Below are 27,803 nucleotides of genomic sequence, written 5' to 3'. Positions count from 1 at the left end.
CCTCTATCTTCTACGGACCTAGCTTCAGTATCTCCACACATAGACAGTGAGGTCCCTCTTGGCCAATCGGAGGCCAAGATGATGCTCGGCAAGCCAATGGCAGAGCAGCTATGAGTATGTTGGGTCCAGGAAACTCGCAGCTGTGACCGAAATAAACATCGTTCACTATGTAAACCAGTGTGGTGGTTGCTGTTTCCTTTTTTTGAACGAAGCAGTAGAGGTCGCTGTTGGATAAGACTTCGTTGTAGTGAATGTCTTCGCGAGGCTGGAGCAGACAAAATGATTTCGTATAACGCAACAGGGGGTTTTTCGTCGTATGGGGGGCAGGAGAATGGGAATTGTGTTAATGCATGAAGATTTTTTCACATAAGGGGGTATTTTCGCCCATGCAGGTTTCGTTCTAGAGGAGTTTCACTGTAGGTTTATTTCTTATAAACAAATGCCGCAAAAATGTTCATAATTCAGGCATACAAGATTTGCTGAGAAATAGGTTCTTATTTCATCCCATGGTTCAGTCTTTGAGTTCATATCTCCGCAATAAACTTTCGCAACACTTGTTCGCAACACTTGTTTTAACGTTACACAACTTAGCAATCGTCTGCTTTCCATGAAGCGAAGGCCCATCTCGCCAATCTCGCCTCCCGAGAACAGAAATCTCGTCACGCAAGATTACTTAACGTGATATCAAAATAGCAATGGCGGCGATTGTCAAACTGCGATCGTTGCTGGAAAAAGATTTACCGTAGTTTTTTTTTTTTTTTTTACTAAGAAATTTCCTTGCATCCCAAAAACGCACATTACAGTCATACCTCGGTTTTCGACCATAATCCGTTCCAGAAGGCTGTTCAAAAACCGATTTGTTTGAAAACCGAAACCACGCTCTTAAAAAAAAAAAAAAAAAAAAACTATTTCGATTGAACACGTCTGTTCACCATGGAACGCGAAACGAGGAAGCGTCACTTCCTCGTCTACCCGAGGAACCGTTCGAAAACCGAGGTTTAACTGGAACTGTGCGAATGGCGGGAAAATTAGGCGTCGAGGATGCAGGATGCAGAGGTAACGGGATGGCTGCTGATCACAACCTGCCTGTATTAGGGAAAAAAAAAAGTTTAGGGAAAAAAAAAAAGATCTTGAACATAAAGAATGCAATGTTCAAATTACATGACTGCAGATACGTTGTTTTTATACACGTGTGTGTATATCTACGGATATGTATCAAGAACGTTGACCATCACGAGGTCATCGAGCAATCTAAAGATGAGAACAATTTCTTTTGGCACAATGAAAAGTTTGCTTCCAATCCAATTGCCGCATATGTTGACATTCATTCTTTGGCAGACCCAAAAAGCGCTGTCATCAGTTACCATGACAACGGCGGCCCGCTCAGCCGACCGACGCGTATTCATGACCAATGGTTTTGTTTGTATCCCTTCACGGATGAGATTTGAGACTGGCCGCGCCCGCCTCAATGGCAAAAATGCAACAGTGGAGAATTTTTGTCTGCTGTTTTTCTGCCGGTCGTCAAAGACGAACGCAGAGCAGCCATCTGAGACAATTTCTCTCGAGCCAAAGAACAACTTGTAGGTTGACAGGAAGCAAAATTTGACTCCCTCAAATCACAAACGTCACCTCACTGCAAAGGGCCACCATGCGCCTGAACCCTTACGGGGACAGCGGTCACTACACTGGACAGCTTATCATGTTATCAGGTTACAGGGTGCAAGGTAGGAGTTAAACATTTCGCAATCACATCGCTTCAAAGTCAAAAGATGTGAAAAAGAATTTCACATTGGCATCGTTCTAAAGTCGAGTCTGAAATCGAAACTCAACCTCATGACCGAGTTTACCAAATAATCCCCAAAGATCAACGGCTGAAGACTGGCGCCGATAAATCACGAGATGGTTCAACTATGGACGCTCCTACTTAAGTACATATGGACAAGGTCAACTCTTGTGCCAACTAGTCAATGACATACAATACACATTTTTGACCGGTTGCCTGAGAAACTGACAACTACCTTTTTTTTTTTCTTTCCTGTCATCATCTGTCGAGATTTAAAATAAAAAAAGAAAAAAATTTAAAATACAAAAAGAAAAACTCCTACTTTGACAGAGGGTGGAAAGTACAGAAATCTCTTCAAATATAGGTAGGAGTAAATGTAAAAAGTCGTCAACAACATTAAAAAAATAAAAAAAAAATCTAAAGGTACCTGAAAAATGTACATAACCCCTTTCGGGGACAGCGGTTACTAAAGTGGACAGCTTAACATGTTATCGGGTTTCAGGTTATCATTATTGGCGCATGAAAGGGGTTAAGTACAGTGAGGACGTGTAAGTAAGCAAATATATGCTTGGCACCACTGTGAGTACGCAGGAGCATGGATTGGAGGAGGAGGAGGCCAACCGGCCCACATGTGACCCGGCAGCCTTTCTCCTGCTGCTGCTGCTGCCGTCACCATGGAAACGCATGTGAACTGACTGCCGCCAGGAGGGACGGCTCCATGCAAATGCTGGCAATGGATAACACACGCAGCCTTCTTCACCCCCGACTTTTTTTTTTTAACATTTTATTTGTATTTGACTTGAGGTCTCTCTTTTTTTTTTTTTTGCAAACCATGTAAAACCTGCACGCCACGAGCCGTAACTCTCCACTGAGGCAGGTTAGACCCCATGTTGGTAATTTGGCAGAGAAGACAATTGGCTGGAGGAGATTGTTGGTTCACCTTTTCACCTTCGACATTTTTCCTGTCAATTATAGCAAACGTGGGTGGCACGGTGGACAATTGGTTAGTATGTCTGCCTCACAGTGCAGGGTTCGATTCCGCGACACTCCTGAGGATAAACAGATTAGAAAATAGATGGATGGATATAGCGAGCTTTAATTCACAATTAAATTGGGGGTGGGGGACCTATACTTTTTTATTTTTTACAGAACTCCGTCATGTTTTTTTTCCCTGATGCCTTGTTTTTTTTTGGGGGGGGATATTTTTTTTTTTTTTTTTTTTTGGGGGGGGGGGTTTATATATATATATTTTTTAGACCTCTTTTTTTCTTCCTGCAATTATGAGTTTCAATTATTTGTGAATTTTTGGGGATAACCTCGCCCTTATTCACAATTTCCCCCCCCCCCCCAGCCACCGATCTACTGCTTCTTCATTTTTATTTGGGGGTGGGGGGGAGTTCCATGGGAAACATAATAGCCATTAATTTGTGTTTTTTTAAATTATTGTGATTCATTTTTATTCATGTTTTAAAACCTGCCTTTGTTGATATTTCTGAGTTATTGAATTGTTCAAATATTGTCATTATTTGCATAGTTTTTTTCTGACTGTGAGAATTGCCGCAAGCTTTGTTTGTCTATGTTGCTGTTCCAGCATAAGCTGCTTGAAGTTTCTAATTTGTGTCAAATCAACGGCAATTTACGTTAAGCCCATCTACGATGATTCTTTTTTTGTAATGGCTGCTATTTGGATGGTGAAAGGGAGTGCGTGTTTTGAATCAAGTTTGCTTGAAATTGTTCAAATCCGAAACAACACCAAATAAAGCACAACAAACCATTCATTAAAAAAAAAAAAAAAAAAATCAATGAAATCATAGAGGCAAAATAAATCGGATTATAAATCGTGGCTAGCTTCAGAGCGACGCAAGAATACAGCAAATGAAATAAGACTCCAAAGGCATTTGAACCCTGTGGCGTGAAAAGATCCTGCCGACGTGCACGCGTGTGTGCGGTTGGGCTCAAATGTCAATTGTTCCCTTGTGGCCTGCCCGTTGTGCTGGGTGGGCTGCGTGTACGAGTACCACTAATTGGAAGCGGCAACGTGTTGACATTTGGTGTCAGCTCCTCAAAGCAGAACGCCAAGGCTCCCTGCAGAGCAGCACCAGGCCGCTGCTGTCTTGTCGTGACACTTTGGAGCGGGAGGAGAAGCACCACCGGTAGCTGCATCTGATCTGAAGCGGGTGACCCTCCGCTCCACAGTTTTGTCTCGTCATTTTTAAACGATGGCTTTTGACGGCATGCAGGCGAGTCTTGGAGCTGCAGGTGATTATTTTACGTGGAACAACGAAATATGATTTGGTTCATAATGAGACGGTAAACCCGCTTCATCACAGAGTTTCAGGATACTTTGCAGATTTTTGTGGTGCAGTTCATAACGAAGCTGCTTTCCCCTACGGCTGGATTGAGAACTAGTTGGTTTTGCCCCCCCCCCTCCCATTTATTTTGGGTGTACTGCTGAAACCGAAAGGAGGTGCACTATTTTGTTTGGAAAAAAAAAAGAGGGAGCGCCATTTTTGCTGAAGATAATTTGTCCAATCCTCTTTTTTTTTTTCCCAGAGCTGCAGAAAGCAACGACTCCGTGTCACTTCTATCATATCCATCATTGGCCAAGATTATTGGTTTGTTTCAGGTTTTTTTTTTTTGGTGGGGGGGGGGGTGAGTACACGAACGCTCTGCAATAATTTGGCCTTATCCATTGCTCTTGCTCTCCTTACAATGTATTATATTTGCGTGGACTATTTTAAAAGACCATGTCTGTAAATGTTATTAAAAACATGGACTAAAATTATGGATGCAAAATGAAATGCAACGACAAAAATAAAAAACATCGACATAGCTGTTATTAGGGGAAAAAAAACCCAATACAGCGCTCGGGGCGCATTGCAGCAACACCTTTTAGAACATCAAGTTGCACACGCATGCAAAAGCAAATGGGGGCCACTTTGCGGGCCTTGATGCTGAACAAGCAACACACCGGCCTGCAAAGTGGCCCTGCCAACACATTCAAAGCACAAAACACATTTCATTCATAAAACATTAGCGGCGTTCCGCCACGCCACGTTCAGCAAGTCACAACTCCATGCCGGAGGGAAAAATAAACGGCAGCCCAATCACAACTCTATGCCAGAGGGAAAATAAACGGCGGCCCACTAAAGGGAAAAACGTTGAATTATACAAAGCTTAGGCAGCGGGAAAAGCTCAACTCCATCTCAGCGAGCTCCACGGGGGGGTTCAGGGAGCAGCTGTTTTCAGCCTGTCATTGGCATTTCACATGACGTCAAACATTAAGCTGGTGTAAGTTTTGGGCAAATTGATAGGAATCTGTTTTTTGGTGGTTTCAAAACGACATTCAATTCTCCTTTGTACCATGTGCCGGTTTTACAGTAGGTCCAACTTGGAGCGACAGCGCAACAGTTTGAAGCGAGCACACTTTACATCTTATTTGGAGAACATTGTGAGAGCAGGTTGGAGATGTGGGACGAGTGGCCCAAAATTACCAAGCAATTAAGGGCAGGCGCCATTTTGTCTTGAACTCACCAACAGCTTCTTCTTCTTGAGGTCTGCTGCGTGTTTTTCCTTCTGGCGTTGGTTCCATTGTGCCGGTGTGGGAACACATAAAGAGTTTGGATGTTTGCTTCTCTTTTGCCAAATGTCTTAAAAGTGCCCTCGTGCTACTTTCTTCTGGAACGGACGAGCGGGACCAGACGAGAAAGTTAGCCGAGCGGCGAGTTGACTTCAAAAATCACAAGTTGGGCTCTGACTCTCCTCCATACGAGTGCACCTGACCATGCCGTGACTCATCAAGTTGCACATCCATTATAAGCAATGACAACGTCAACGCGTTAATTGGAATTGGTGGATGAGAGTGACTCTCATATAACATCACGGAGGAAACTCAAAGCAAAAGTCTCCAGATAAGAGGCAAAGCATTCACGGTAGCTGTTTGTCACTTTCTCCTTAAGTTTATTGGAACCAAGCCGACATTTTTTTTTTTTAAGAGAGAGAGGATTGATGCGAGTCAGAAAAATTCAACCAAACTATCAAACAACACACTTGCATTAGCTTAATTTGAACGTAGAACGAGAAAAGCCATCAGCGGGCTACCGGGAATTAGCATCAATGTTCGGGTAATTCGAAGCATTCAAATAAGTGCTACTTGAACACACACATAGGGGGCAGACGTTCACTCGGCGTAGTGGGAATAGCACTTCATCTGCCTCTTCTTCTTTACTGGTGCTACATCGCTTGCAGTTGAGCTCAATGCTGCCTGGAATATTGTGGCAAAACGCGGTACTACACTAAAGGTGATAAACTATTTGCATTTGCCAAAAGGGCTACACATTAAAAAAAAAACACTTGAAAAATAGACATTTCTTTATTATGCTAACATTGGTGGTCGCTGTTCACAATTTTGGAAAAGAGAGACGTACGGAGCAACAGAAATAAATGCGGCTCCGGACTGGCTCTTTCCCTGTTTACATCCACGTTTTTTCTTTGCTTTCCACCACCCCTGCATAAATCCCGCCCCCCGGCCTGTGATTGGCGCCGGGAGGCCTCTCCGGCGCTCCTAGTGGTTGATAATTTCTGTCATTTAGACAAAATTAAAATTTTGAACAGCCTCCAGGAAGTGCCACAAACTTGGGGGGGGGGGATAAAAATCACCGATATAATTATGCAGGAACTACTGTTGTTTTCATAAATAATGCTTCAATGGAAGCGCTAACACATTGAAATGGAAAGCAATGGCAAGTAATTATTACAAATGATGCAGTCTTGGTCAAGGCTGTTTGTACGTGCCACAGGTCACACTTGAGGGTGGAAGTTTTGGGGTTCTAAATTTCAGTGATTTACGGGCAAGATGAGCGGAGGTGCATTTCAGTTGATCACTCCTGACTACATTGAACAGATAATAAACTCTTTTGTGGTTTCTCCTGTCACGCTCCTAATTTGTGGCGCATTTGGAACATGTGCAACAAGAAGCAAACAAAATGCACCTCCTCAGAGTTGCTGACGGGGGTGACTCAATCCAATTGAGCAGACGTGCTCCCGGCTTTTGTCTTTTGCAAATCGGAGAAACCTTTCTCTTTTGTTGACACACACGCACACATAGGCTGCCATTCATGCAGAATTCTACATTTATTAGAAAGTTTGTTTTTACAGAAGACCTGCACACGGACGGGTCAAAGTACTAGAAAATGCAGTTACGGGTGGTTCACAGCAGGCCCGACTCGAGCCTTCGATCATCTGCGTACATTTTATGTTATGTCACATTTATCAATCAACATATGGATCTGCACAGTCAAGTGAGGAGGGGGAGGTGCCTCCAGGATGACTTCTCCACGTGCACTCCAGAAAACAAACAAACAGGGAATTGATGACAATCAATTAGAAATAAAAGCATCTAGTACATACTATATACATACAAGTGCAGGTCTAGTTAACGTGACCTGTCACCATAAAAACACATCTGCATTCCTACACTTTGTTCATTAGCAATCATTTCTTCTTCTTTTTTTATTTATTTAATTGTCAAATCATTTTAATGTGCTTAAAAACATGTGGACTGTAGTGTGGTGCACGCTAGACTTTTAATCATGTCTTCATTGCTGGCGGATACTTGGTGGCCATCTTGCTACCTTCCTGACCATCTTTGTTTAATTTTGCATAATTGGATGAGGACCAGACAAGAGAGAGAGAGAGAGGACGCACGTGATGAAACCTCCTGAAAACAACATGAAGCCTTCTGTATGTGTGTGTGTGCGTGTGTGCGTGCGTGCGTGCGTGCGTGTGTGCGTGCGTGTGTGTGTGTGTGTGTGCGTGTGTGTGTTTTTTGGGGGGGATTGTTTTCTCTTCCCTCTCCCGATGGTTCTCCCGCCCCGGATGCTCTCAATTCCAGAGTTTGAGGAAGCTGTCCCACGATCCCGTGCAGACGCCCATGCCATCCTCGGGAACGCCGGTGCAGCTCACGCGGTTGTCGTGTCCGGACAGAACGCCTGCGTGGAGAGACCAGAGAAAACGCAAAAGCCAATCACACACCCACTAGCCTGGAGGGGGGACGTCACTCTTGAGAGTTTGAAGTTTTTTTTGTATTTTTTTTCCCAGCCACTATTTGAGAAATAACAACCAAGCAGAAAAAGAAGACGGGGCGGCGATGTGTCAAATCAATTGTCGTGATTGGTTGTTATTCCTCGGCCGCAGAATTTTTCAGAGGATGGAGTTTGCAATGGAACGGTTATGGACCTGTGCAAACGCACCCGGACTACCGGCTGGCCTTGTTACCGCTGGACTCACCGACTTTCTCTCCCTTGAGAGAATCCCAAATATGGCAATTGAAGTCATCGTAGCCGGCGAAGATGAGGCGACCCGAGTTGGAGAGAGCCAGAGACGTGACGCCGGCATTCAGGCTGCTGTCCTGGTAGCCGATCACTTCCTGGTCGGCGCGCAGGTCGTACATCTTGCAGGTGCAATCGTCCGAGCCCGTGATGATGGCGTTGCCGCTCTGGAAGAACTGCAGGTGGGTGGTAGATGATGGCGAATGATTGGTCGCGGAGTACTGTCACATGCTGTTTGTATGCATTGCTGCTCCACGTGCCTCATAGGAGCATTTTCCAAAGTTTTAAGATTATAATAATGATGCTAATTCCCTTTTTTTTGTATGTGTGTGTTATGTTAGCATCAAGCGAGAGGATGTAGACAAATTGATATGCCATGATGTCGCAATACACCAGGAGGGATCTGTGACGCACCAGATTATTCTTTTTTGCACTCACGTAACAGCAGCCAGCAAAACAGACAGTGTTATTTGTGAGATGCGCATTTCACTTGTGAAAGCATTGTCAAATGTGCAACTTGCATGGAAGCTATTCATGCCTTTAATGTCTTAAATTCAGTGGGCCACCACCATTTGCAAACGTCAATGGCTTCTAGCGCCACCATGTTTAAATTTTTTTTTTTTTTTTTTTTTTTTAACATGATCGCTGCGCTCAAGGCCCGTTGATATTTTTGTAGGTCCCTCCGGTTGCAGTACTGAATTGTGGCGAGGGCGCGCGCATTCTCACAGCGATGGCGTTGATGTCGCTGGTGTGTCCGATGAAGGTCTGCTTGCAGACGCCTTCCCGGACGTCCCAGAGCTTGGCCAGCGAGTCGCAGGCACCCGAGATGAACGTGTTCATGTCCGGGGACAGCGCCAGAGACATGCAGTCGCCGATGTGGTTGGTGAACACCACCTTCTGCTTGCCCGTCTCCAGGTCCCACAGGCAGCTGGCGGGCGGGCAGAGCAAAGAGCAAGACGGGAAGTTACGAGGTGGCAGAGGTCGGTGTGCTGGAACGTGTGCGAGCTGACCAGGTGGTGTCGCCGGAGGCCGTCAGGATCTCCGTGTCACTCAGGAAGCGGCAGCAGGACAGGTAGCCTTGGCGACCAAAAGTGCTTGGTTAGCTTGTTGGGGAGACCGTTTCATTGTTTATGTGCCTCACCAATGACTAACGACCACGATTAGTATAGTTCACGAAAACTAACGAAATAACGAAATGTCAAATTGGAAAAAAAAATAATAATAATAAACTTTTCATTCACACAATTGAATAAAAGTGGAAATGCTTTTTAAAAACAAACAAAAAAAAGTCGTGTAAATGTCCGTTTTCATCTTCGTCAGTTAATAGCAATCATACAGGGTCTTTCGGGGTTGACTTTAAACAATTATTTATTTATTCAATACAGAAGAAGCAAAGTCAAACGCTTACTTGAGAATTGTAGTTTGTTTTTTACAGGATACTTAAAGACCATTTTTTATTTATTTATTTATTTTAGGGGGTTTTTTACCCTTATATTCAACATATAATCTATTTAAAAAAAACATACTGTACTCCATTAAAATAAAAACAACCTACAACTAATACGGAAACTAATACTAAAAAACACAATTCAAACAATGGATCGGGAAAAAACAAAAGTTGCGCGAAAAACAAATTGAAACGAGTTGAATTTAATAAAGAACAGCCAATGCAAAATAAAAAGTAACTGATTAAAAAAAAACAAAAAAAACATGCTATTTTGACCCTGATAGCGGGCAGTCCGTTGTTTATGTTCAAAAATGCTGAAGGTGTCAATGCAGAATGGAGACGGGACAATCACACGTATTCAAAGCTTTCCCTGTGAAATCCAAAAAATAGGAGTGGCTGGCTCACGCGTTCGTGCTGCCAAGTGTCGTTTGTCACCTGTGTGCGCGTCCAGTTCCCGCAGGGTCTTGGGACTGGCCGCCTTGATGTTGTAGACTGTGCAGATGTTGTCCAGACCCCCGCTGGCCACCAGGTTTCCGGAGGGCGCAAAGGCCACGCTCATTACCCAGGCCGACTTGAGCGGGACGGCCACCAGCTGGAAGAGCAAATACAAGATCACACTGCCTGCCGGCCGTTCCAATGGCGCCGCCTACACCACATAAAAAAATTCAAAGTCTCTTTCTCGACAAATGACGAGAGTCCATTAATCAGAGGCCATCACGACGAGTAGCGCAGTTTTTGGAATCAATAAGATCAGAGCAAGAAATTAGTTCCGTTCGGTATGAAATGCTGGAGTCCAGTCCGGTTTCCAAAAATGGATCCCTGAGTCAAACCCTGTGCCGATGATTTGCCCAAAACCGTTGACGGGACAAAGTGTGACCAGAGTTGCTCAAATATTGTGTGAGTCAAATATTGCTCGAGTCATAAAGCAGCAAGAAAGTTAGAAAATCAAACAGGAGATCTTAAGGGGTCTTGGTTTGCCTTCTTGAATCCATCTCAATACAGGAAGCAATACTTCATAGCAGGCAGCACAGTATGCTAGTGGATAGCTCGTCTGCATCACAGCTCGGAGGTTCCAGGGTTGGAATTGGGGCTGCGGCCCTCATGTGCGAAGTTGGCGTGTTCTCCGCATGCTCAAGTCGGGTTTTCTTTCCACAATCCATAAATGGAGAGTCGCTTAGAATAGTAAATAGCTTTACGGTACAGGTGCGATAATTTAGCAGGAAATCTACAACTAATCAGACTGGTCAACAAATTTGGATTTTTTTTTTGTTTTTTAAAGCGAGATGCGATTCCAAATCTGCCCTCATTTTTTTTTCTCTAGTCGTAATAATTATAAGAATAACAATTATAATAATAACAACGGAGAGTCACATGCTCAAAGATATTCAAGGCTGTCTGAAACGGTAGACATCCTGTTCCCAAAACAGTTGTGATCCGGACTTCCCCTGGATGGAAAAGCACATGCGCACAAGTCCTATCTCCTTATTTTCCTCTCCTTACTCCCCCAAGCCTGTGACTGATAAGGTCTTGGCCTTGCAGCGGCAATGTCAAAGTCTTCCCTGTATCTATGTTAAGTCTTGAGAATTGTTGTACTGTGTTTTTAAATGTACGCTGTATGTGCTGAGGGTTTTTTTCCCCCCTCTGGCTCAAACCACCCTCCAATTGAGAGAATGGTTAGGAGCCAATCGATTTTTTCCCTCCTCTTCCCGACTGTTTTCCTTTCAGGTCTAAGATATCGGGGGGCTAAACTCGTTCCGTCTCCCCCATGTTGATTATTGCTGTCTTGTCGATGTTCCTCTGAACGGGTTGTAACCGGGAAGTAAATTACTTGTGTGTTTCTTGCCTACATGGCCAAGAAATCTGATTCTGATTCTTCTGAATACCGTATTGGCCCGAATATAAGACGGCCCTGATTATAAGACGACCCCCTCTTTTTCAAGACTCAAGTTTGAAAAAAGACTTTTTGAACACCAAATTAATTTTTATACAAATAATTACAGTACATCTGAAACAAATGATGGTAACAATATATTTGAGAGAAAAAGGATGTTATTTTGCCTCATTCAAATCTTAATATCTGAACATTTAAATATGTAAACTAAAGTGCAATCACATTCGTAAATGAATGGCTTCTGGTTTTTGAAATGTAAATGACATCATAACTTCTCCTCAGCTGCCGGTTAACCTGGCCGATCTTCGACCCACTTTTCTCCAGATTGTCACTACGTTTCTCCATTTTCTGTTATCTCTTCTATTATTTTCTTCTCTTTTCTTCCTTGCCGCTATTTTTTATTTTTCTTCTTCGTGCTGCCGCTATTTTTATTTTATTCTTCGTGACAGGGGTTCACTTTGGCCTGGGGAGTCAAGTTCAGCATTCGTTTCAATGATATCTGGCGCCATCTAGTGTCTAGAATGGGTATAATGTCTAGACCCTGAATATGAGACGCCCCCCACTTTTTCAGTCTTATTTCAATGCAAAAAACACCGTCTTATATTCGGGCCAATACGGTATGTACAGCACAATGTTATTATGGGAGTGCTTTTGTTTTGAACCTACAAATATTTTTTTTCAGTTGTGTTTTTAAATGTCCCTGTGTAGGCCTGTCTGAAATCAAATTTATTCTCCTAAATTCGCTCCATGCTGGGTGTGTGCACCGTCTTATATTCAGGCCAATACGGTAATCATCTAAGAAAGTTCTGACACGCATGTTGTTTGTCAGGTCTCTGTGTTTGCGACTCACCTTGTTCCCTGTGAAAGTGTCCCACACCAGAAGTTTGCCATCCTGCGACGCGCTCACCATTTGCCTGTTGGGCACACCAAAGTGCAAAAACTGCTCCATCCAGGCCACTTAATGGATAAGTCAAGGTCGCACTCGCTCGCCGTGTGGACTTTTCCCGGGGCGCCCGTCAGCGTCACTCACCTGGAGTCAGCTGACCAGTGCATGGCGTAGATTTTGGCCAGGTGACCTTTGAGCGTCTTCCTCTGCTTGAGCTGAACGCGACCCACCGAGGCCACGCTGCCCGCCGCCGATGTCATGGTGGTGTCGTTGACAGCCTTGCGCGCCGCCTGGTACGCAAGAGTTTCACCAATTAGTCGCAGCTGTCAGTTTTGTTTCTTTTTTGAGGGGATGGGGGCGGATTTCGGCACTCACTCACCTCAATCTTGGCCCGGAGCCCGTCGCACTCCTTTTTCAACGCATCCATCTCAGCTTTCTCGGCTGCCATGGCGACAGGAAACTGTAATGAAACTGCAAACAAAGACCGAAATTAAAAAGTCAACGCCAAATTAGAGATTGGATTCACAAGTCTCTCTTTTTATTTTTTTATTTTTTATGTGAATACAAGAGACTTTAGGTGAGACTGCATTGGGACGGTCCCTTGAATTGAGAACAGAAATAGGGTCAAGTCAGAAATGACCCAAGGCAGAAGGAAATTAAGGCTCGGTCCACACTGCAGGGGATGAAGATTTTTTTTTTTTCTAAATCCAAGTCAAATGTCAAGTCAACACTGTTACTCAAGACAATGTAGATCCAGGGACGATTATTCTCAGTAGTCGCCCTCCCACCTGCAAGGAGCGCATATCGGGCTTTTGATGGCATATACCGTATTGGCCCGAATATAAGACGGCCCTGATTATAAGACGACCGCCTCTTTTTCAAGACTCAAGTTTGAAAAAAGACTTTCTGACCATCAAATTAATTTTTATACAGAAAATCATGACAGTACATCTAAAACAAATGATTATAACAATATATTTGAGAGAAAAAGCATCTTGAAGTTTACACCATAACTTCTCCTCAGCTGCCGGTTAACCTGGCCGATCTTTGACTCACTTTTCTCCAGATTGTCGCTATGTTTCCCTTCTTTCTTTCTTGCCGCTATTTTTTATTTTTCTTCTTCATGCTACCGCTATTTTTATTTTTCGTGACAGGGGTTCGCTTTGGCCTGGGGAGTCAAGTTCAGCATTTGCTTCAATGATATCTGGCGGCATCTAGCGCCACGAATGGGTATAATGTATAGACCTCGAATATAAGACGACCCCCACTTTTTCAGTCTTATTTCAATGCAAAAAACACCGTCTTATATTCAGGCCAATACGGTAGGTCGGACGTGTATGGATGACCGTTCATACTGCAGACTTTCTATCCACATATGAAAGAGGCCAAGGTTGGATTTCAAAATAAATCTGTTAACGCTGCATGGGAGAGCAAAAAAAAAAGATACATGTGCAAGACTCAAGTAAGTTTCAGGTTTCCAAAAAGTTCCAAGTGATGTTGTCTAGCGCAATTCCTACGAAAAGTCAACTCAGTCCAAGTCTCAAATGAGTTCCGCATCATTTTGTCTTGGGCAAAGTCAGGCCAAGTGACCTTAATGCAGTCTTACCTGCAGTCGGCAGTATCGGGTCTTCATCTTGAGAGAAGACCATTCGGGTCAATTGATAATCATGTCCCAAATCGAGTCAAGTCCCGAGTCAAGTCACACGTCATCCAAAGAGCGGCGAAGTCCCAATGACTCAAGTCCCCATCGCCAAAGTGAGATGCGGATTTTTGCCAATCTGAATCAGTCAGAATGCTAACCTTCGTTTGGGCCCAGTCCAGTACAAGACGGTCCAAAGATCACTTCAGCCGTGGCCTAGATGCTCTGACCCAGAACACCTTTGAATGTGAAAGATTAGACACGGACACGATGGGACGTAATCCCGCCTAATGCTGTTAATGGTCTGACGACAAGCAAGCGCCTGTGAAGGACGCCGACCAGGAAGCTTGGTGTCATGACATTGCAACAGATGACAGCCATGTCTGTCTCCGATCTCAAAAGAATCTGGTTTCAATCTTTGCCAGCAACATATAGTGACAATCAGAACCGTTTTGTGCTCTTGAGGGCCGAGAAACACAAAGCCAACCTTTTTACAAAAAGGTTTGAGCTAGTTTTAGTTTATTTAAATCGGGAAACAGGCGCCGGACTCATTCAGTACCAGCCAATCCTAGACCAAGTCTGAAAGACGTTTAAAAACGTCTTTTGGGAGTGAATGAGTTGAACTCATTTCACGTGCACGGCGAGTTTATTGGCTTGTTGCTAATGCTAATCAGCATCCTATCATGGAGCGTGAATTCCGGAGGGCTTGGGGGCGAGGGGTGAAGGGCGACCAAAACCAGCCGCCGTGTGGAAGATACGAGCGGGGCAGCGCGCCGAAAAGGATGAGGGTGCCTGGGCGAAATCCCTCAGGAGATCTTTTACGGGAAGCTTGAGAGCTCAAATCTCCCGTCATCCGATTACCGGCTGCTCTTTACCTCTGGGTGGGATCAGGAGGCAAGACAACTGAAGAAATGTCATCTACGAGAAGATAGCTAAAAATTGAAAATGGGGGAAAAAAGACTTTTTGTGTACTGGAATGAAAGACAGAGAGAAAGCCAATGAGGAGATTGTCAAATCTCCGTGCAAAACAGATCACAGATCTCATTTTTGTCACGGGCCACTTTGGAGTTAACGCCTTCCCTCGGTGGGTTTATGAAAGTGAAACCACAAAAATGTTGCATCGTGTCATTGGATTATGACTTGGACGGAAAAAATTTATGGATTACTAGCGCGGGCATGGAGTTCGACCACCGATGTTTTTCTTTCCCGACAAATTTGCACGCCAGTTTACACGGCAGATGATAAATTAGAAGAACCCTGCAAGCATCAAAAGGCCCAAACTGTGCATAACTTCTCACTGGCAGCAAGTCCCAAATCCCAAACGGACGGACGCTCACCTGTCTTTCACACGTCCGTTCCTTTGGTGGGCACGTCACAATCCCAAGGTGCTGCTGCTGCTGCTGCTGCTGCTGCTTCTGCTGCTCTCTGAGGCGCTCCCCCCACTGACTGGTCGCCGGTGCGCAAGTCCTCCTCCGCTCTCCTGGCGCCGATGAGGATTGCGGCGGATGAAGGAGATCAGAGATGAAGGGATAAAGCTCAAAGATGGAAATAGAGAGAAGGGAGCCAGCCAGAGCAAGTGAGCAAGCGAGCGAGCGTGGCGAGGAGGCTAAACCGATTGGGGAGAAAATCAGGTTATCGGGTCGCCCAATGAGAGCGGCTGAGGAAGTGGACAAATGGGAGAGGATGGGTCGCCGGGGAAAGTGCAAGACAAGCCATGGCGGGAAAAAAAAACATGAGGGGACCAGAATGCAAAAAACAAAAGGGAGAGCTGGAGCCGATACCATCTGACTTTGGGTGAGAGGCAGGGGACGCCCACGATGGGTCGCCAACCAATGTCAAGAGTCCATACAGACCAACAATTGACTGGTCGTTGTCAGGAAGCAAACAAACTGCCTGGTCGTCTTGTCAATGTCAAGGCACATGTAGACAATGGACAGTCAATCTCAGGGTGGAGACAGTCAAATATTGACTGGTCGCCACATCATGTCAGGGCATGTTTTGATAATAATTGACAAACAAGATTTGACATTGCCATCGATGAAGGGTTTGGTCTGGAGTGACACTAATGTGCGCATCATTTTGGGATCAGCGCAATGTTTGCCTCATCTCTTCTGTCATTGGCCGGCGACCAGTCCAGAGCATCGCCTTCCACGGTCAGACAAAACAGGATGAAAAATATTTGCCGGCGGTTTTTCAGAGGGTCCTAAATCTCTGCCAGCGAATGTGTGGGTTTGTTCGCGCTAACGAGCTGAGCCCGCTTAATCACCATCTAATGGGATATCCGGGGACGGCCAATCTCATTAGGGGCTTACGTTGGGGGGATGGTGGGGGGGGGGGACATGCGTCAAGACCAAGTGGATCAGTACTTGCGGGGACCAGGGAACCCGAGAAAGGCATCTGGGAGTGTAACCCAAGTCGTTCAGCAAGGACGACGAGTGTTCCAAACAAGTTTTGACGATGGAGGAAGGAGCATTTTCTATCTTGGAGGAACTAGCTCGGCCTTACAAGTCACTTCACTGATTGATTTGGAAATCCCGAAACAAGCGCTGCATCAACACGTCCGTATCATGATTGACAGTCGGGGAGGATGAATGATTGCGAACGCAGCTAATCGATTCCGCGAGCGCTCCGTTGTTACGATGTACCCTGACATTAGGTGACTACCAGTTCATTGTGGCAGTCGCTGCTTTTGGAATCCTTCACTTCACCCTGCTGACTGGAGAAAAAAAAGCAATTTGGGGCAGGGAACTATTTCGGTCCACTAGGTACAAATCATCATTGTGGAGCGAGTTTGGATGACATCATAAGGTGAACTGCGGTGGTGTTTAGATGAACTATGGCAGGATGCAAGATCACGTGACTTCCAGCTGCATCATTGGAACAACAGGAAGGCAAAGCCATTCTCCTCTCCCGTGTTTTTTTTTTTTTTTTTTTAAACATGGTTCTTGGGTTGGTTCTTTCCTTGTTTTTTTTTTTTTCATTGGTTACTAATTTGGTAGACAACAGTTTTGGCTCATATTCTTGTCTCAGTGCTGGTTTTTGTTTCTTTAGGCCAGGGGTGTCAAACGCATTTTTGTCGCATATGACAATTTACAATTTAACATTTCGGTTCAGATTTGAGCAAGAGTCATGGAAGTTGCCACACACGATTTGCTTTCACGGGCCACATAAAATGACATGGTGGGCCGGATCTGGCCCCCGGGCATTGAGTTTGACACCTGTTCTTTTAAGCATATTTTAATTGGCTTCTCTATTTGTTTTTTTCCAGTCTTTGACTTGGTTATCGAGTCGCTTTGTGACTTTATCCTTGAAACAGTTCTTGACTTGGTAGTGAATCATTTTTGACATGATTCTAGATTTGGAACTGGCCTCGTTTTTTGAGACATTCTATCCATTCTATGTTTTTGACAGAGTTGTAGTTTTGGTTGTGGACTTGGTTTCTTTACATCTTTCCAAATTTGTACGTTTATTTGCTTTTTGACACTCTGATCTGGACTTGGTCTTTAATGGTTTTTGATCAAGTTGTTGATTTGGTTTGTGGTTCTTGACATTGTTTTTGACACCTATGTATTTGTGAGGGGTTTCTTTTTTATTTTATTTTTTTAATTTTATGGTTTAAAAAGCTTTGCATTTGTGACGTAGTGGACAAAAAAATATTTTGATGTGCAGAAGACACATTGGCCACGTCAAAAACGAGAGCGACACCATTTATTTCTCATGTTTATTGAGGGGTATTGAAGACAGGTAATAAGTCGCGCAGGTGGTCTTCTCCGCCGCCCAAAGTCAATTGTTCTTCTGGATGTCAAGTTAACAGCAGGTGGGGCGTTTATGTGGGCCGTTCCCTGGGGCGGGTGACATACTGCCACCATAGAGGCGGCAGGTCGTCCTCCTTGCGGGCTGGGGGGAGGGCTTCCGACTTGGGCCCGTCGGCCGGAGTCTCGGCCTGCAGCTGAGCCACCTGCAAAGTCACAGCGGGGGCGGGAAGGTTTATTTTTTTTCCTGTGCTTATTGGCTCCGGACCGAGTTCGCTTTGCTTGGGCCATGTGGGACAACGAATCGCCTCCCCAAAAATGATAATGGACCGACTCAGAAGCAGCAAGCTGTGCAGTGTTGCTGCGTTCTATTCATCGGCGTCACAAAAATGAGGATGTATGCACTGTATTGACAGCACAAGTTTTGGCATTTGGCAAAAATAACTTCACCTCATGACAATCATTGGAGCAAGCAATGACTTATTTTCAACAGCAACGCCTGCGCTCTGCCTTCTGTGGGAGCAAATGTCGCCACTGGCAGAAGGCTAGCATTAGCATCTGGTTTGTTTGCGCTCAGCAGTTGGAAACCAACCTGACTGGGCCTTTTAGTCTGGGAATGACGCATTGCGGTTCGGAGTGCCTTTCTTCCTTTGGGGATGTCAAACTTACCTGACACGCTGCCAATTTTCATTGGCTCTCAGCTACAGGGGTACCTGCTTTTTTAGAGGTTCCTTTTATTGACAGGTGAGAATCCCCTCATATTTACTTGCAATTGGTTGCCTTTTATGGAATGAATATTTGCGGCTGGCCAGCGTACCGTCTCATCGAGGCAGTGACACGAAAGCGCAAGACAGGGGCTCACCTCTTTATCCCAGCTGAGCGCCCTCAACTTCTTCCACTGCTCCCTCTTGGCGAAGTAATCGGGGTAGGCGGCCTTCTCCGACGGGTGCCAGTGCTCCAGGACCCACTCGGGCAGCTGCCTCCACAAAGTGCGACATTCAAACACATTTCGCCGTTTGCTGTCCACAACCACATCAAACTATTTCCAAATGCTGATCAAATAGACTGAGACCATATTGGCAATATGGATGTTGTTCCCACACGATCCACCGGAGGGCAGTAACGAACATTGTTCACAAAAAAAAAAAAAAAAAAAAAAAAAAAAGACTTGGCTATGAAAATGTCCGAATGATGATTTTGAGCATTACAAGTTGGCTAAAGGAAATATTTCAGGGATTTGCTCAGGAGAATGCAAAACATGAGGTACATCCTCAATATATGATGTATATTCCATGAGTTAATGGGTAGCTACTGAGCAGAAGGTACAGGAATTGCCCACCGAGAAAACAAAACTGTCAGCAAATCATCATAGGAGTCAGAAAGAAAGAAAATCACAATTATCTGTCATTGTGTTTGTTGAAATTGGATCTGTCAAAACTGCTCCCAGTATCGGTACTCGGTATCTGTGAGTACTCCCCCAAAAAGTTTAAAAATGTCCTGACTTTTTATCCAATATTTTTCCTCATTAAAAACATGTCATTTAGGAGGGTGGGGGAGTTTCTTTGGGGCAACAGAGTGAACAAGCGTGTTAAAAAGGGTGCAGTGACCTTGTAGCACTCGTAGCGCTCGTAGGAGGTCCCGCCGGGCGAGTCGGGGAAGATGTAGGGCTGCGGATGCTGCCTGTCCCAGAACTCCTCCTCGCCAGCCTTCAGCATTTTAGTAGCCTTTACCATGTCCTTCTCGCTTTTGTTGGCATCGAAGCGGGCACGCAGCAAGCATGCGTAGAAGCGGTACTTATCCCTGAAGTCGCACACACATAGACAACAACCATTTTGCTTTTTCGGGCTTCCGATAACATCAATCCTAATTTTCGCTAGCCCGGCTATGGCATTTCATACTATATGTACACAATAAGGCTTTCCCCCCCTTTTTTAATTAATAAAATGGCATAGTTTGGATGAACACAACGTTGAATTGAATAAAGTTGCAATTTTGTGAAAAACGACATAATACTGCAATACAGATGTTTAAAGGCTTTTTTTTACTCATTCAGTACCAGCCAATTCTAGACCCCTTTTTTTATCCTAAGTCTTGGAAAAAATGAAGAAAAAAAAAGTATCTGGGGTTGAACGTGTGGAGTGTGAAAAGACAAATATGTCTTTGGGAGTGAATGAGTTAAACATCATACATGACGTTTTTTTGTATGTTCTCAGTTTTTGCTCAGAGTCTCAATTTTTTTGCCATACATAACTTTTGTCATTGGGCACACGACTTCTCATGAGAGTTCATTTTTCACTCACATTAGGATTTACGTTAAAGCATCACAACTTTTTCCTGGATTTTTTTTTTGCAGACATTTTTTTCAACACCCCCGTCACAAATTTTGTTATTTAGGTATTAAGAACTAGATTGTCTTTTTTTTTTTACATTACATACGTTTCCAGTAAAGGTTAAAAACTTTTAAGTGGCCTTGTGTGCAATGAGTAGAAAATTTGATGCTTGAATGACATTAAACGAAACCATTTTGAGCAACCGAGTTCTTTCCAGTGATAACAAGGTATGATGGAATTCAAACCATCAAGACTGAGTGAATAAAACTATTACTGACTATTCACAGTTCGTCTTACAGTTCACGTTATCTTTGATTTCAAATGGAAATTTCTCAACTTAGATACAAATTCCGTTCAACCTTATTCGTTGTTCATATTTTCAAAACTGGCACATTAATCAACAACAAACGCGTTCAAGTGAAATTGACCTCTTTAGAGGGGGCGCTCTCAAACCTGGCTAGCTGTTAGCTCAGCTGTTAGCTTAGCGGTTAGCTTGGCCCCGTGTCGTCGTGAAAATGTTTCCCAGTGTGCGTGCCTCACCGAAAGATGCACCACGACTCGAGATGGCGCAGCGATTTCTTGTAGAGTCGCAGCACTTTCTGCTGGTGGCTGAGGTAAGCCGCGGCCATCCTCCTGCTGACTTGCTAGCTTGCCGTTCGCTTTGCCTTCCTTTAATGTCACCTTCCAGTCGAGCGCCGCGCACGGCATACTCGGATCGGGAGACGTCACACGTTTTCACCGTAATCCTGGAAACAAACACGCACGTTTTGAGCTCCTTATTCTAATTAGGTTTGTTTTGCCATTTCTCTAACTACGTTTTATTTTCACTTTTTCATTTTAAAGTTTAGTTTTTGTATTTGTGGGTGGTTTATTTTTTGTTTAAACTCAAATACACTTCAACATGGTCACAAGAGCTGGGGGGGATCGAGTTGGGGGACACTCACTCTACCACCTGAGCCATGAGGCCTGAAAAACAAAGTACATCCTCTGATATGTGCTCAAATACAGAAATACATATTTTTACTTGTACTGTACAATACTTGAGATAATTGTGGTGGCCATTTCAGTAAATTGAGCTCCTCTTTTGTGAGACTTAAGGTAATGTCAAATGACACTCCGGATGAAGGCTGCATGTCTGTTCTTCTCAAGCAGGACTCGTTCAACTCTGTCAATAATGGCCCGGCACAAATTAATCGGTAAGGCACATGTTAATCATCATTTTATGAATAATAAAAAAAAAACTCCACATTGTGATTATGTTTGAAGTCATTTATCGGGCCTGAGCTAATGCCAAGAGTCTCCCTCCGCTCCAATGGCACGTACTACATGGTTTCAAAATAACCTAGCTTGATTGAATCACCGCATTTACTTTTCGCAAGGAGAAATCTCAAGTAGAGTTAGTCAAATAATGATGCTCTAGTGTAGTGGTTGTGCAACTTTTTACACCAAGTGCCAGAAAACAAAATTCCAAGTAGTTCCAACCATCATGACGTCAAAATGCAGTAATGTAGTAGTTATATGTGTTCTTTAAAAACAAGTCAGAGGTTTTATTCCGAAGGAGAAGATATAATACTGGGAGCCAGTTTGAACAACTCTGCCTTTTTATTTTTAGGGAAGGAAATGCATTTAAATACTGAACCAATGCAAAAGTATTGCCAATTAAATTGCAGTAAAACGGACCTAAGTAAATAAATCTGAATCTATTTATATTATTTGGACATTTTGTGCATCGTCAGTTTGAGATGCCCTGTTTTTGAATAAAGGGATGTAAATAAATGTTTCTTTCAGTTAGTCATTGAACTTTTACGAAATGCACTAAGGAGTGGCAACCAAATTTAGTTGTATTCTATACAATGACAATAAAGGCGATTCTGATTCTGAATTAAAAAAAATTATAATAATAACATATTAATTGATTATTGAAACAATAGTTAGTTGCAGCCCTATAGTAAATAAATTACCGGTACTCATTTTCAAACCAGATAATTCCCCTATGTTATAATTCTGTGTCCAAAAATCAGACATTGGCGTGAACCTGACAGACCCTGTGTTCCATGGGCTCTACAGAGGCAAGCGCAAGCACCAAGGTGAGAGCATTTTCCTCCGTCCGCCACGTCGAAGGCATGGCTTCCACTTGATGCCGCGTTGTGTTCCCGCAGACGACTTCCATGATGTCATCGACAGAGCCGTTGACGCGGGCGTCCAAAAGGTGACGCGCTTCTCGCTCGGCAATGGTATAGATGACGTCGGGTTGGTGGGTTTTCTCAACCCATGGGTCCTCTTGTGGTCAAACTTTTTTTTTTTTTTAAATTTAAAGTTGCCGCGGTTGACCCAAGGTTAGAGGACATTGCAATTGCAAAAATGCTTAAAAAACAGAAAGCACCAGAAAAGGATATGTGTGGTGCAGATAAACAGACTCCAAAAAACAAACCAAAAAAAAACTTAATCGAGGATGGGGCCGAATGCACAAAACTGACAGATCTCTTCTGTCGTGGTGGGAGCAGCCAGGCCAGGGATGACACGGTTCCGAGCAGCAGCACGAAGCATTGTCTGCTGTTAACACGGCGCTATCATCATCTCAGATTTGAGAATAGGGATGTCACAAGAATTGACACTACCGGTAATCCGAACGTGACCAAACCTGGACCCACTCCAGCCACTTTGTGTGGGCACAACCATAGTTGAAGCCCATAAGCATGACGCACCATGTGTCTTTCTCCCGTCAGTTGTCATGGGAACAAGACGTAAATGAATGCAACAAATATTAGCGGAATCTTGATAATGCAAATGCTCAGATAAAATAAACGACTCGTGAAATGTAACAACTGAGTAAATGCGATGGTGTGTCTGGTGTGCAGTTTGTGATCACCGGAGGAAGCCTGGAGGACAGCGAGGAGGCCGTCAAACTGGCCCACAGCAGAGGTAAGTGTGGCGACTGCCGCAGTCTTTTTTAGTGGGGGGGAGTTTTACTTGGAGTGATTTTTTTTTTTTCCTGGGCCGAGCGCAGACAGCTTCTATTGCACGGTGGGTTGCCATCCAACCCGCTGCGGCCAATTCGAGGAGGGCGCCGGCCCCTCCGAGTATCTGGCCCGCCTACAGCGTCTGGCGGCGGACAACCGAACCAAAGTGGTCGCCATCGGAGAGTGCGGACTAGGCAAGTCGATGGCCACAAGTTTGTCAGGAAACGTTTTGTCAATGACTTGAATTGGGTTTGTTGTTTTTGTAGATTTTGACCGGTTGGAATTTTGCCCCAAAGAGACGCAACTCAAGTAAGTGCAGGACATGTTTCCACCCCCCATGTTTCTTATAGTGTCTGTTGTCTGTCATATGTCACAGATACTTCGAGATGCAGTTTGACCTGGCTGAGGAGAGCAAGCTTCCCATGTTCCTCCACTGCCGCAACTCCCATCAGGACTTCGTGGGTGAGTCACAAAGTCCGCTCCAGTCACGTCTCGCACGATCTGACCGCCTTCTTGGGTTGCAGACATCATGAGGAAGAATCGAGACCGATGCGTAGGAGGCGTGGTGAGTGAATGTGTCTTCAAGGGCGAGATGTGTGGCACTGACTATCTTGAATTTCAATGAAAAGAAAACTGAATCCTCCATCAAGCATCTCCAGTTGTTCCAAAATGCTGCTGCTCACCTCTTGACTAGTATTCGTAAGAGGGAGCACACAACTCCTACTCTGGCGTCCCTTCACTGGCTCCCTGTAGATTTTGGAGTTCTACTCTTTGGCTTTTGACTCAGCATGAGATGCTGTTTAGTTTTTATGTTACTAATTTGTTTTAACTGTTGGATGTATATAGATTATTTTTTTGCTCCATGTCCAGCACTTTCTATCCAGCGGTGGTTGTTTTAAAGTGAAATGTAAATACAGTTGAGGTGAGTTGAGTTGCAATCAAACCTTTGGATTTGCTCGCTGTTCACCTTCAAATCCCTTCATCAGGTCCACTCGTTCGATGGGACCGCGGAGGAGGCTGCCGCCCTTATCGAGCTGGACCTCTACATCGGGATCAACGGATGGTGAGAGCCAGGAGGCATGTCTGCAACGACCCACGTGCTTTTAGAAAACACATGTACGGGGACTGTAATTTAATCATTTGTTCAGTATTTGCTCTCGTCATATACTGCCGACCACTTCGTTGTGATAGAGTATAAGGAAGCCAACTCGTGGTCCAAAAGACCACCTGCTGCTAACAAGACCTTCCATTTCAGTTCCCTGAAAAGCGAGGCCAACATCGAAGCCATGAAGCGCATTCCCACCGAGCGACTGATGATAGAAACCGGTGAGTTGTCTGGAGTGGAGCTGACGCTGTCGCGGACATCTTGGTTTGACGTTGTTCCAATGGCCGCCAGATGCTCCGTGGTGCGGCATCAAGAGCACACACGCCGGCTTCAAATACGTCAAGACCACCTTCCCCACAAAGAAGAAATGGGAGGCGGGGCACTGCCTGAAGGACAGGAACGAGCCCTGTCACATCATGTGAGTATGAGAGCTGCGGGTGGGCGACTCGTCATGTGACTTGGGTTCCGACACTTAAATTGGTAAATTTAGGATTTGGGGCTGGCGTGGCTAAAACTAGTCAAAGGCTCGACTCGGCTTCACAGACGTACATCATAACCTGTACTGCTAATGCCGCCTTACTCACCATCGTGAGAAGTCAAGCCAGCAGCGGCCATCTTGCGTTGCCACTGTCTAAACTCGCGTCACTTGGATACATTGATTTCTCCATGGCATTTTCACATTATTTTCTGTTTCTACAACGAAAATGCCAGTGTGTAGCACACGTTCATACTAATAAGTCTTGGAGAAGCTCTAAACGCACACATACAGAGACTTTGTCGGGACTATTACAAAGGCTGAAAGTTGGAAGGTCAAGACTTGAGACTTACTTGTGACGTGGAGTTTATGTGACTCATTGCCGCGATTTGACCCATTGAGTTGTCTCGTACAGACAAGTTCTGGAGGTGATGGCCGCAGCAAGGGAGGAGGACCCCTTGGAGCTTTCCAGCAGGATCTACGGCAACACCAACAGGGTCTTCTTCTCTTCTAGTGGATGATCGGAAGCTGAGATGAACACAATGCAATGACATAAATCGTGGAATGGAGACCAGACATTGTTGAATAAATGATCAATGACATAAATCGAAGTCCGCATCCAAGCAGCACCGAACTCGCGAAGACGCTCTTCACTGGATCCGATGGGGAGCCATCTGGTCCGGCAGCATACAGTGAGCGCTCAATATACTCATCTAAAATTCAAAGGTGCCGGATTTTTATGCTGTTGCTGCTGCCATCTAATGGCAGTGTATCAGCTGTGTATTGGAGCGTCATTTGTAAGAGTTGATGAGTAGGAACACTCGTGGCCGATATGTGCCTTGGCATTGACTGGTCCGTTGTCACCATGTGCCGTAATTTTACCTCTCCATCAGTCCAGTGTTAGTATTTATGTGGCTTATGACCAGTCAATGTGCCCTGATGTTGGCGACCACTCCAGTGTCACTATGCACCGTTGTTCTGAAATCCGTAAATTCCATCTCGGCCGCAAACCTAATGACGGTAAGCACGATAGAAAAGGGATGGAAATTTTTGGAGTTTTTTGGTTTTAGTACAATAACTAATACTTGAGTTTAAATGTTTAAAATGGGTTTTTTTTCACGTGCTCTCCGAATGACATGGCTCACCTGTCTTCAAAAAAAAAAAAAAATCAAAACGTGGGTTTTCAAGAAATGCATTTATAGAAACTGTAGGGGGTGTGTCAGTAGTTTCACAAAATCACAAAGTTAGTTTTTGGATTTTTTTTTTTTTAAACATATTTATCTTGCTCTCAGCGCAGTCACAGACAGGTGTCCTAGGACAGTGTGATGCCGATCCCAAAGCCAAACACGGCACACAGCGTCATAGCCAGCGGCAGCGAGATCCCCCAGCAGGTATCTCGGAGCTTCCTCCTGGCCGACGACCACGGGATCGCTTTGGGGGCCCCGACGTTGGCACCGGAATGCTCCGCCACGGCCTTCAGCCTGTCCGACAGCGAGCACAGGTTGTTGCGGACCTCCTCCCACTCCTGGCGCATGGTGGCCACGCTTTGCGCTTCCTGGCGGAGCCTCTTGGACTCCTGGCGGACAACCTTCATGTCTCTTTGCAGCATGTTGAGCACTTCTTGACGCAGACTATCCATGTCCCTCTGGGTCTGCTCGCGGATCTCCTGGCGCAGGGCGTCCGCGTCTGCCAAGTTGGGGCCCAGAGCTTTCTGCACCTCCTGGCGAAGGGTCCTGGCTTCCTGGCGGACCGTCTTGGCATCTCGATGCGTTTGGCCAACGGCGTTTTGCACTTCCTGGCGGAGGGTCTCCATATCTCTCTGGTTCTGGGCGGCCACCTCTTGGATGACCTGACGGAGGATCTCCATCTCTGAGATGCTCTCCAAGTTGACGCAGGCTTCCATGCTACGAACCTTACGGTCTTAAGGTGTAGTATGATTGGCGGTGCGCACTGTTGGAAAGCGGCGGCGAGTTTTCCAAGCTTTGGGGTGTCTCTTTTTGACAGCCCCGCAAAGAACGCCAATATCTTTTTGGTGTCGCGGGACTAAAGTCTACACAGATGATGAGCAGCTGTGTGATGTCATATCAGAGACACGCCCGTCCCTGTTGTCATGGCAAGGCGATCACAACTCTGCCTACCCGTGCTTATTGCCAAGGCCCGACGAGGCGTTGCGCGAATTTGCAGACACTGTGATCAACTTTATAGGAGGTGGTGCTGGCCAATAATCTATATTCACTATATTCTAATAATCTATATTCATTTGTGACACCTGTAAATCGTCACCGACGACTCTGTGTGTGGTGGACTCATTACTCGCTCTCTGCTCACTGTAATAGTGTGGGCCGAGTTAATTTACACCGTTCTACAAGTGGTCTTTTCTTCCCAGTGTTGTCACATGAAAAGAATGTCATTAAAGATATTTACAAAAATATGAGGAGTGCACTCACTTTTGGGTGAGACAGTGTAACTCTCTCTGTCGTACAAGGGTTGTCTCTCGTTTGAGATCACTTCAATTTAGTGCCTTGGCATTGCAGCAAGTGCAATATGCAAATTACTGCCACACCTCAAAACCACACTCACTGAGAATATCACGAATACTACCCCCCCTAAAAAAAATATGACGCGTGTCTTTGTTCAGACCTGCGCGAGCATGCTCGCGCCGCCAGATGGCGCCTTCACGCGCACTGGAAATCTGGGTTAAAGCGCGCGTGCACGCCGAGGGGAAGCATCTGCCCACCCGCACGCACGCACGCATACGCGCGCGCTCGTGGGCAGGCAGGCAGGCAAGCAGGACGCCGCCTCCAACCCATCAGACAACAGACGAACCGAGAAGAACGAGACGAACCTGAAGAAGAAACGGAGCGAGCGAGCATGAAGAAGAGCAGCCACGCAGGACCGGTAGGAACGCACACGTGAATCGCGCGCGTGCGCCACACATTCATCCCTCCATCATTATTAAACATCCATTCCTAAGTTCGGACCTTCATCTCTCCTCCATCGTCGCCATCCCTCGTGTGCTCCCGAGTCCCTTGCCTGGCCACTTCATCGGCTACAACAGCAAACCTCCGAGGAAGAGTTCGTCATGACCGCAACTAAATATTCAGCGATGTCACTGAATATTTAGTTGCGAATAATAATGTGATTTTTTTTTTCGCGAGCAGCTCCGGGACATCTCTAAGAGGCGAGCATCATCTAAAAAATATATA

At 45.1% G+C, this 27,803-nt stretch overlaps 4 protein-coding genes and 1 long non-coding RNA gene across 5 annotated transcripts in view; 2 read left to right on the top strand and 3 right to left on the bottom strand.

The window, feature by feature from the left end:
- Nucleotides 1-7,573: 7,573 nt before the first annotated feature.
- On the bottom strand, nt 7,574-16,301 carry LOC109528029 (guanine nucleotide-binding protein G(I)/G(S)/G(T) subunit beta-3-like). Its single transcript, XM_019890296.1, has 9 exons — nt 15,313-16,301; nt 12,716-12,807; nt 12,481-12,626; nt 12,301-12,364; nt 9,995-10,151; nt 9,123-9,189; nt 8,839-9,040; nt 8,072-8,288; nt 7,574-7,773 (listed from the first exon to the last, which is right to left on the bottom strand). Exons 2-9 carry the CDS (start codon nt 12,782-12,784, stop codon nt 7,667-7,669), a joined length of 1,029 nt encoding a protein of 342 aa, XP_019745855.1. The 5' UTR covers nt 12,785-12,807; nt 15,313-16,301; the 3' UTR covers nt 7,574-7,666.
- Nucleotides 16,302-17,682: 1,381 nt separating this feature from the next.
- On the bottom strand, nt 17,683-20,714 carry ndufb9 (NADH:ubiquinone oxidoreductase subunit B9). Its single transcript, XM_019890290.1, has 4 exons — nt 20,598-20,714; nt 19,335-19,527; nt 18,590-18,703; nt 17,683-17,933 (listed from the first exon to the last, which is right to left on the bottom strand). Exons 1-4 carry the CDS (start codon nt 20,684-20,686, stop codon nt 17,802-17,804), a joined length of 528 nt encoding a protein of 175 aa, XP_019745849.1. The 5' UTR covers nt 20,687-20,714; the 3' UTR covers nt 17,683-17,801.
- Nucleotides 20,715-20,722: 8 nt separating this feature from the next.
- On the top strand, nt 20,723-25,203 carry tatdn1 (TatD DNase domain containing 1). Its single transcript, XM_019890287.1, has 13 exons — nt 20,723-20,803; nt 21,155-21,253; nt 22,079-22,144; nt 22,217-22,266; nt 22,916-22,979; nt 23,065-23,211; nt 23,284-23,326; nt 23,394-23,479; nt 23,542-23,582; nt 24,004-24,080; nt 24,273-24,343; nt 24,414-24,540; nt 25,013-25,203. The coding sequence occupies exons 2-13, from the start codon at nt 21,166-21,168 to the stop codon at nt 25,116-25,118; spliced, it is 966 nt and encodes a 321-aa protein (XP_019745846.1). The 5' UTR covers nt 20,723-20,803; nt 21,155-21,165; the 3' UTR covers nt 25,119-25,203.
- LOC109528022 (uncharacterized) overlaps nt 25,036-27,803 on the bottom strand; it is a 14,701-nt gene continuing 11,933 nt past the window's right edge. Inside the window, exon 3 of the long non-coding RNA XR_002170619.1 lies at nt 25,036-25,125. This is a non-coding gene — a long non-coding RNA (uncharacterized LOC109528022). The remainder of the gene's footprint in view (nt 25,126-27,803) is intronic.
- LOC109528017 (pleckstrin homology domain-containing family O member 1-A-like) overlaps nt 26,862-27,803 on the top strand; it is a 9,818-nt gene continuing 8,876 nt past the window's right edge. Inside the window, exon 1 of the mRNA XM_019890284.1 lies at nt 26,862-27,495. Coding sequence (XP_019745843.1) covers nt 27,469-27,495 — 27 coding nt within the window. The 5' untranslated portion in view covers nt 26,862-27,468. The remainder of the gene's footprint in view (nt 27,496-27,803) is intronic.

This window comes from Hippocampus comes, unplaced genomic scaffold (assembly GCF_001891065.2).
Source record: "Hippocampus comes isolate QL1 unplaced genomic scaffold, H_comes_QL1_v1.1 scaffold71, whole genome shotgun sequence".
NCBI classification, from domain to species: Eukaryota; Metazoa; Chordata; class Actinopteri; order Syngnathiformes; family Syngnathidae; genus Hippocampus; species Hippocampus comes.
Note: the sequence above shows the minus strand (reverse complement) of the source record. Positions and strands in the feature narration are given on the sequence as shown.

Bases quoted from the DNA above. Each gene is read 5' to 3' on its own strand.
- LOC109528029 (XM_019890296.1), bottom strand. From the start codon at position 12,784: ATGGCAGCCGAGAAAGCTGAGATGGATGCGTTGAAAAAGGAGTGCGAC. The intron at 8,289-8,838 runs GTGAGAATGCGC...ACCCACCTGCAG, and splicing joins GCGACATCAACGCCATCGCT to TTCTTCCAGAGCGGCAACGC. The intron at 7,774-8,071 runs GTGAGTCCAGCG...CTCTCCACGCAG, and splicing joins TCTCAAGGGAGAGAAAGTCG to GCGTTCTGTCCGGACACGAC.
- ndufb9 (XM_019890290.1), bottom strand. From the start codon at position 20,686: ATGGCCGCGGCTTACCTCAGCCACCAGCAGAAAGTGCTGCGACTCTAC. The intron at 18,704-19,334 runs GTCACTGCACCC...TTGTGGAGGCAG, and splicing joins AGCGCTACGAGTGCTACAAG to CTGCCCGAGTGGGTCCTGGA. The intron at 17,934-18,589 runs GTGAGCCCCTGT...GTGACTTTGCAG, and splicing joins CGCTCAGCTGGGATAAAGAG to GTGGCTCAGCTGCAGGCCGA.
- tatdn1 (XM_019890287.1), top strand. From the start codon at position 21,166: ATGACACTCCGGATGAAGGCTGCATGTCTGTTCTTCTCAAGCAGGACT. The intron at 21,254-22,078 runs GTAAGGCACATG...TCCAAAAATCAG, and splicing joins GGCCCGGCACAAATTAATCG to ACATTGGCGTGAACCTGACA. The intron at 22,980-23,064 runs GTAAGTGTGGCG...GGCCGAGCGCAG, and splicing joins CAAACTGGCCCACAGCAGAG to ACAGCTTCTATTGCACGGTG.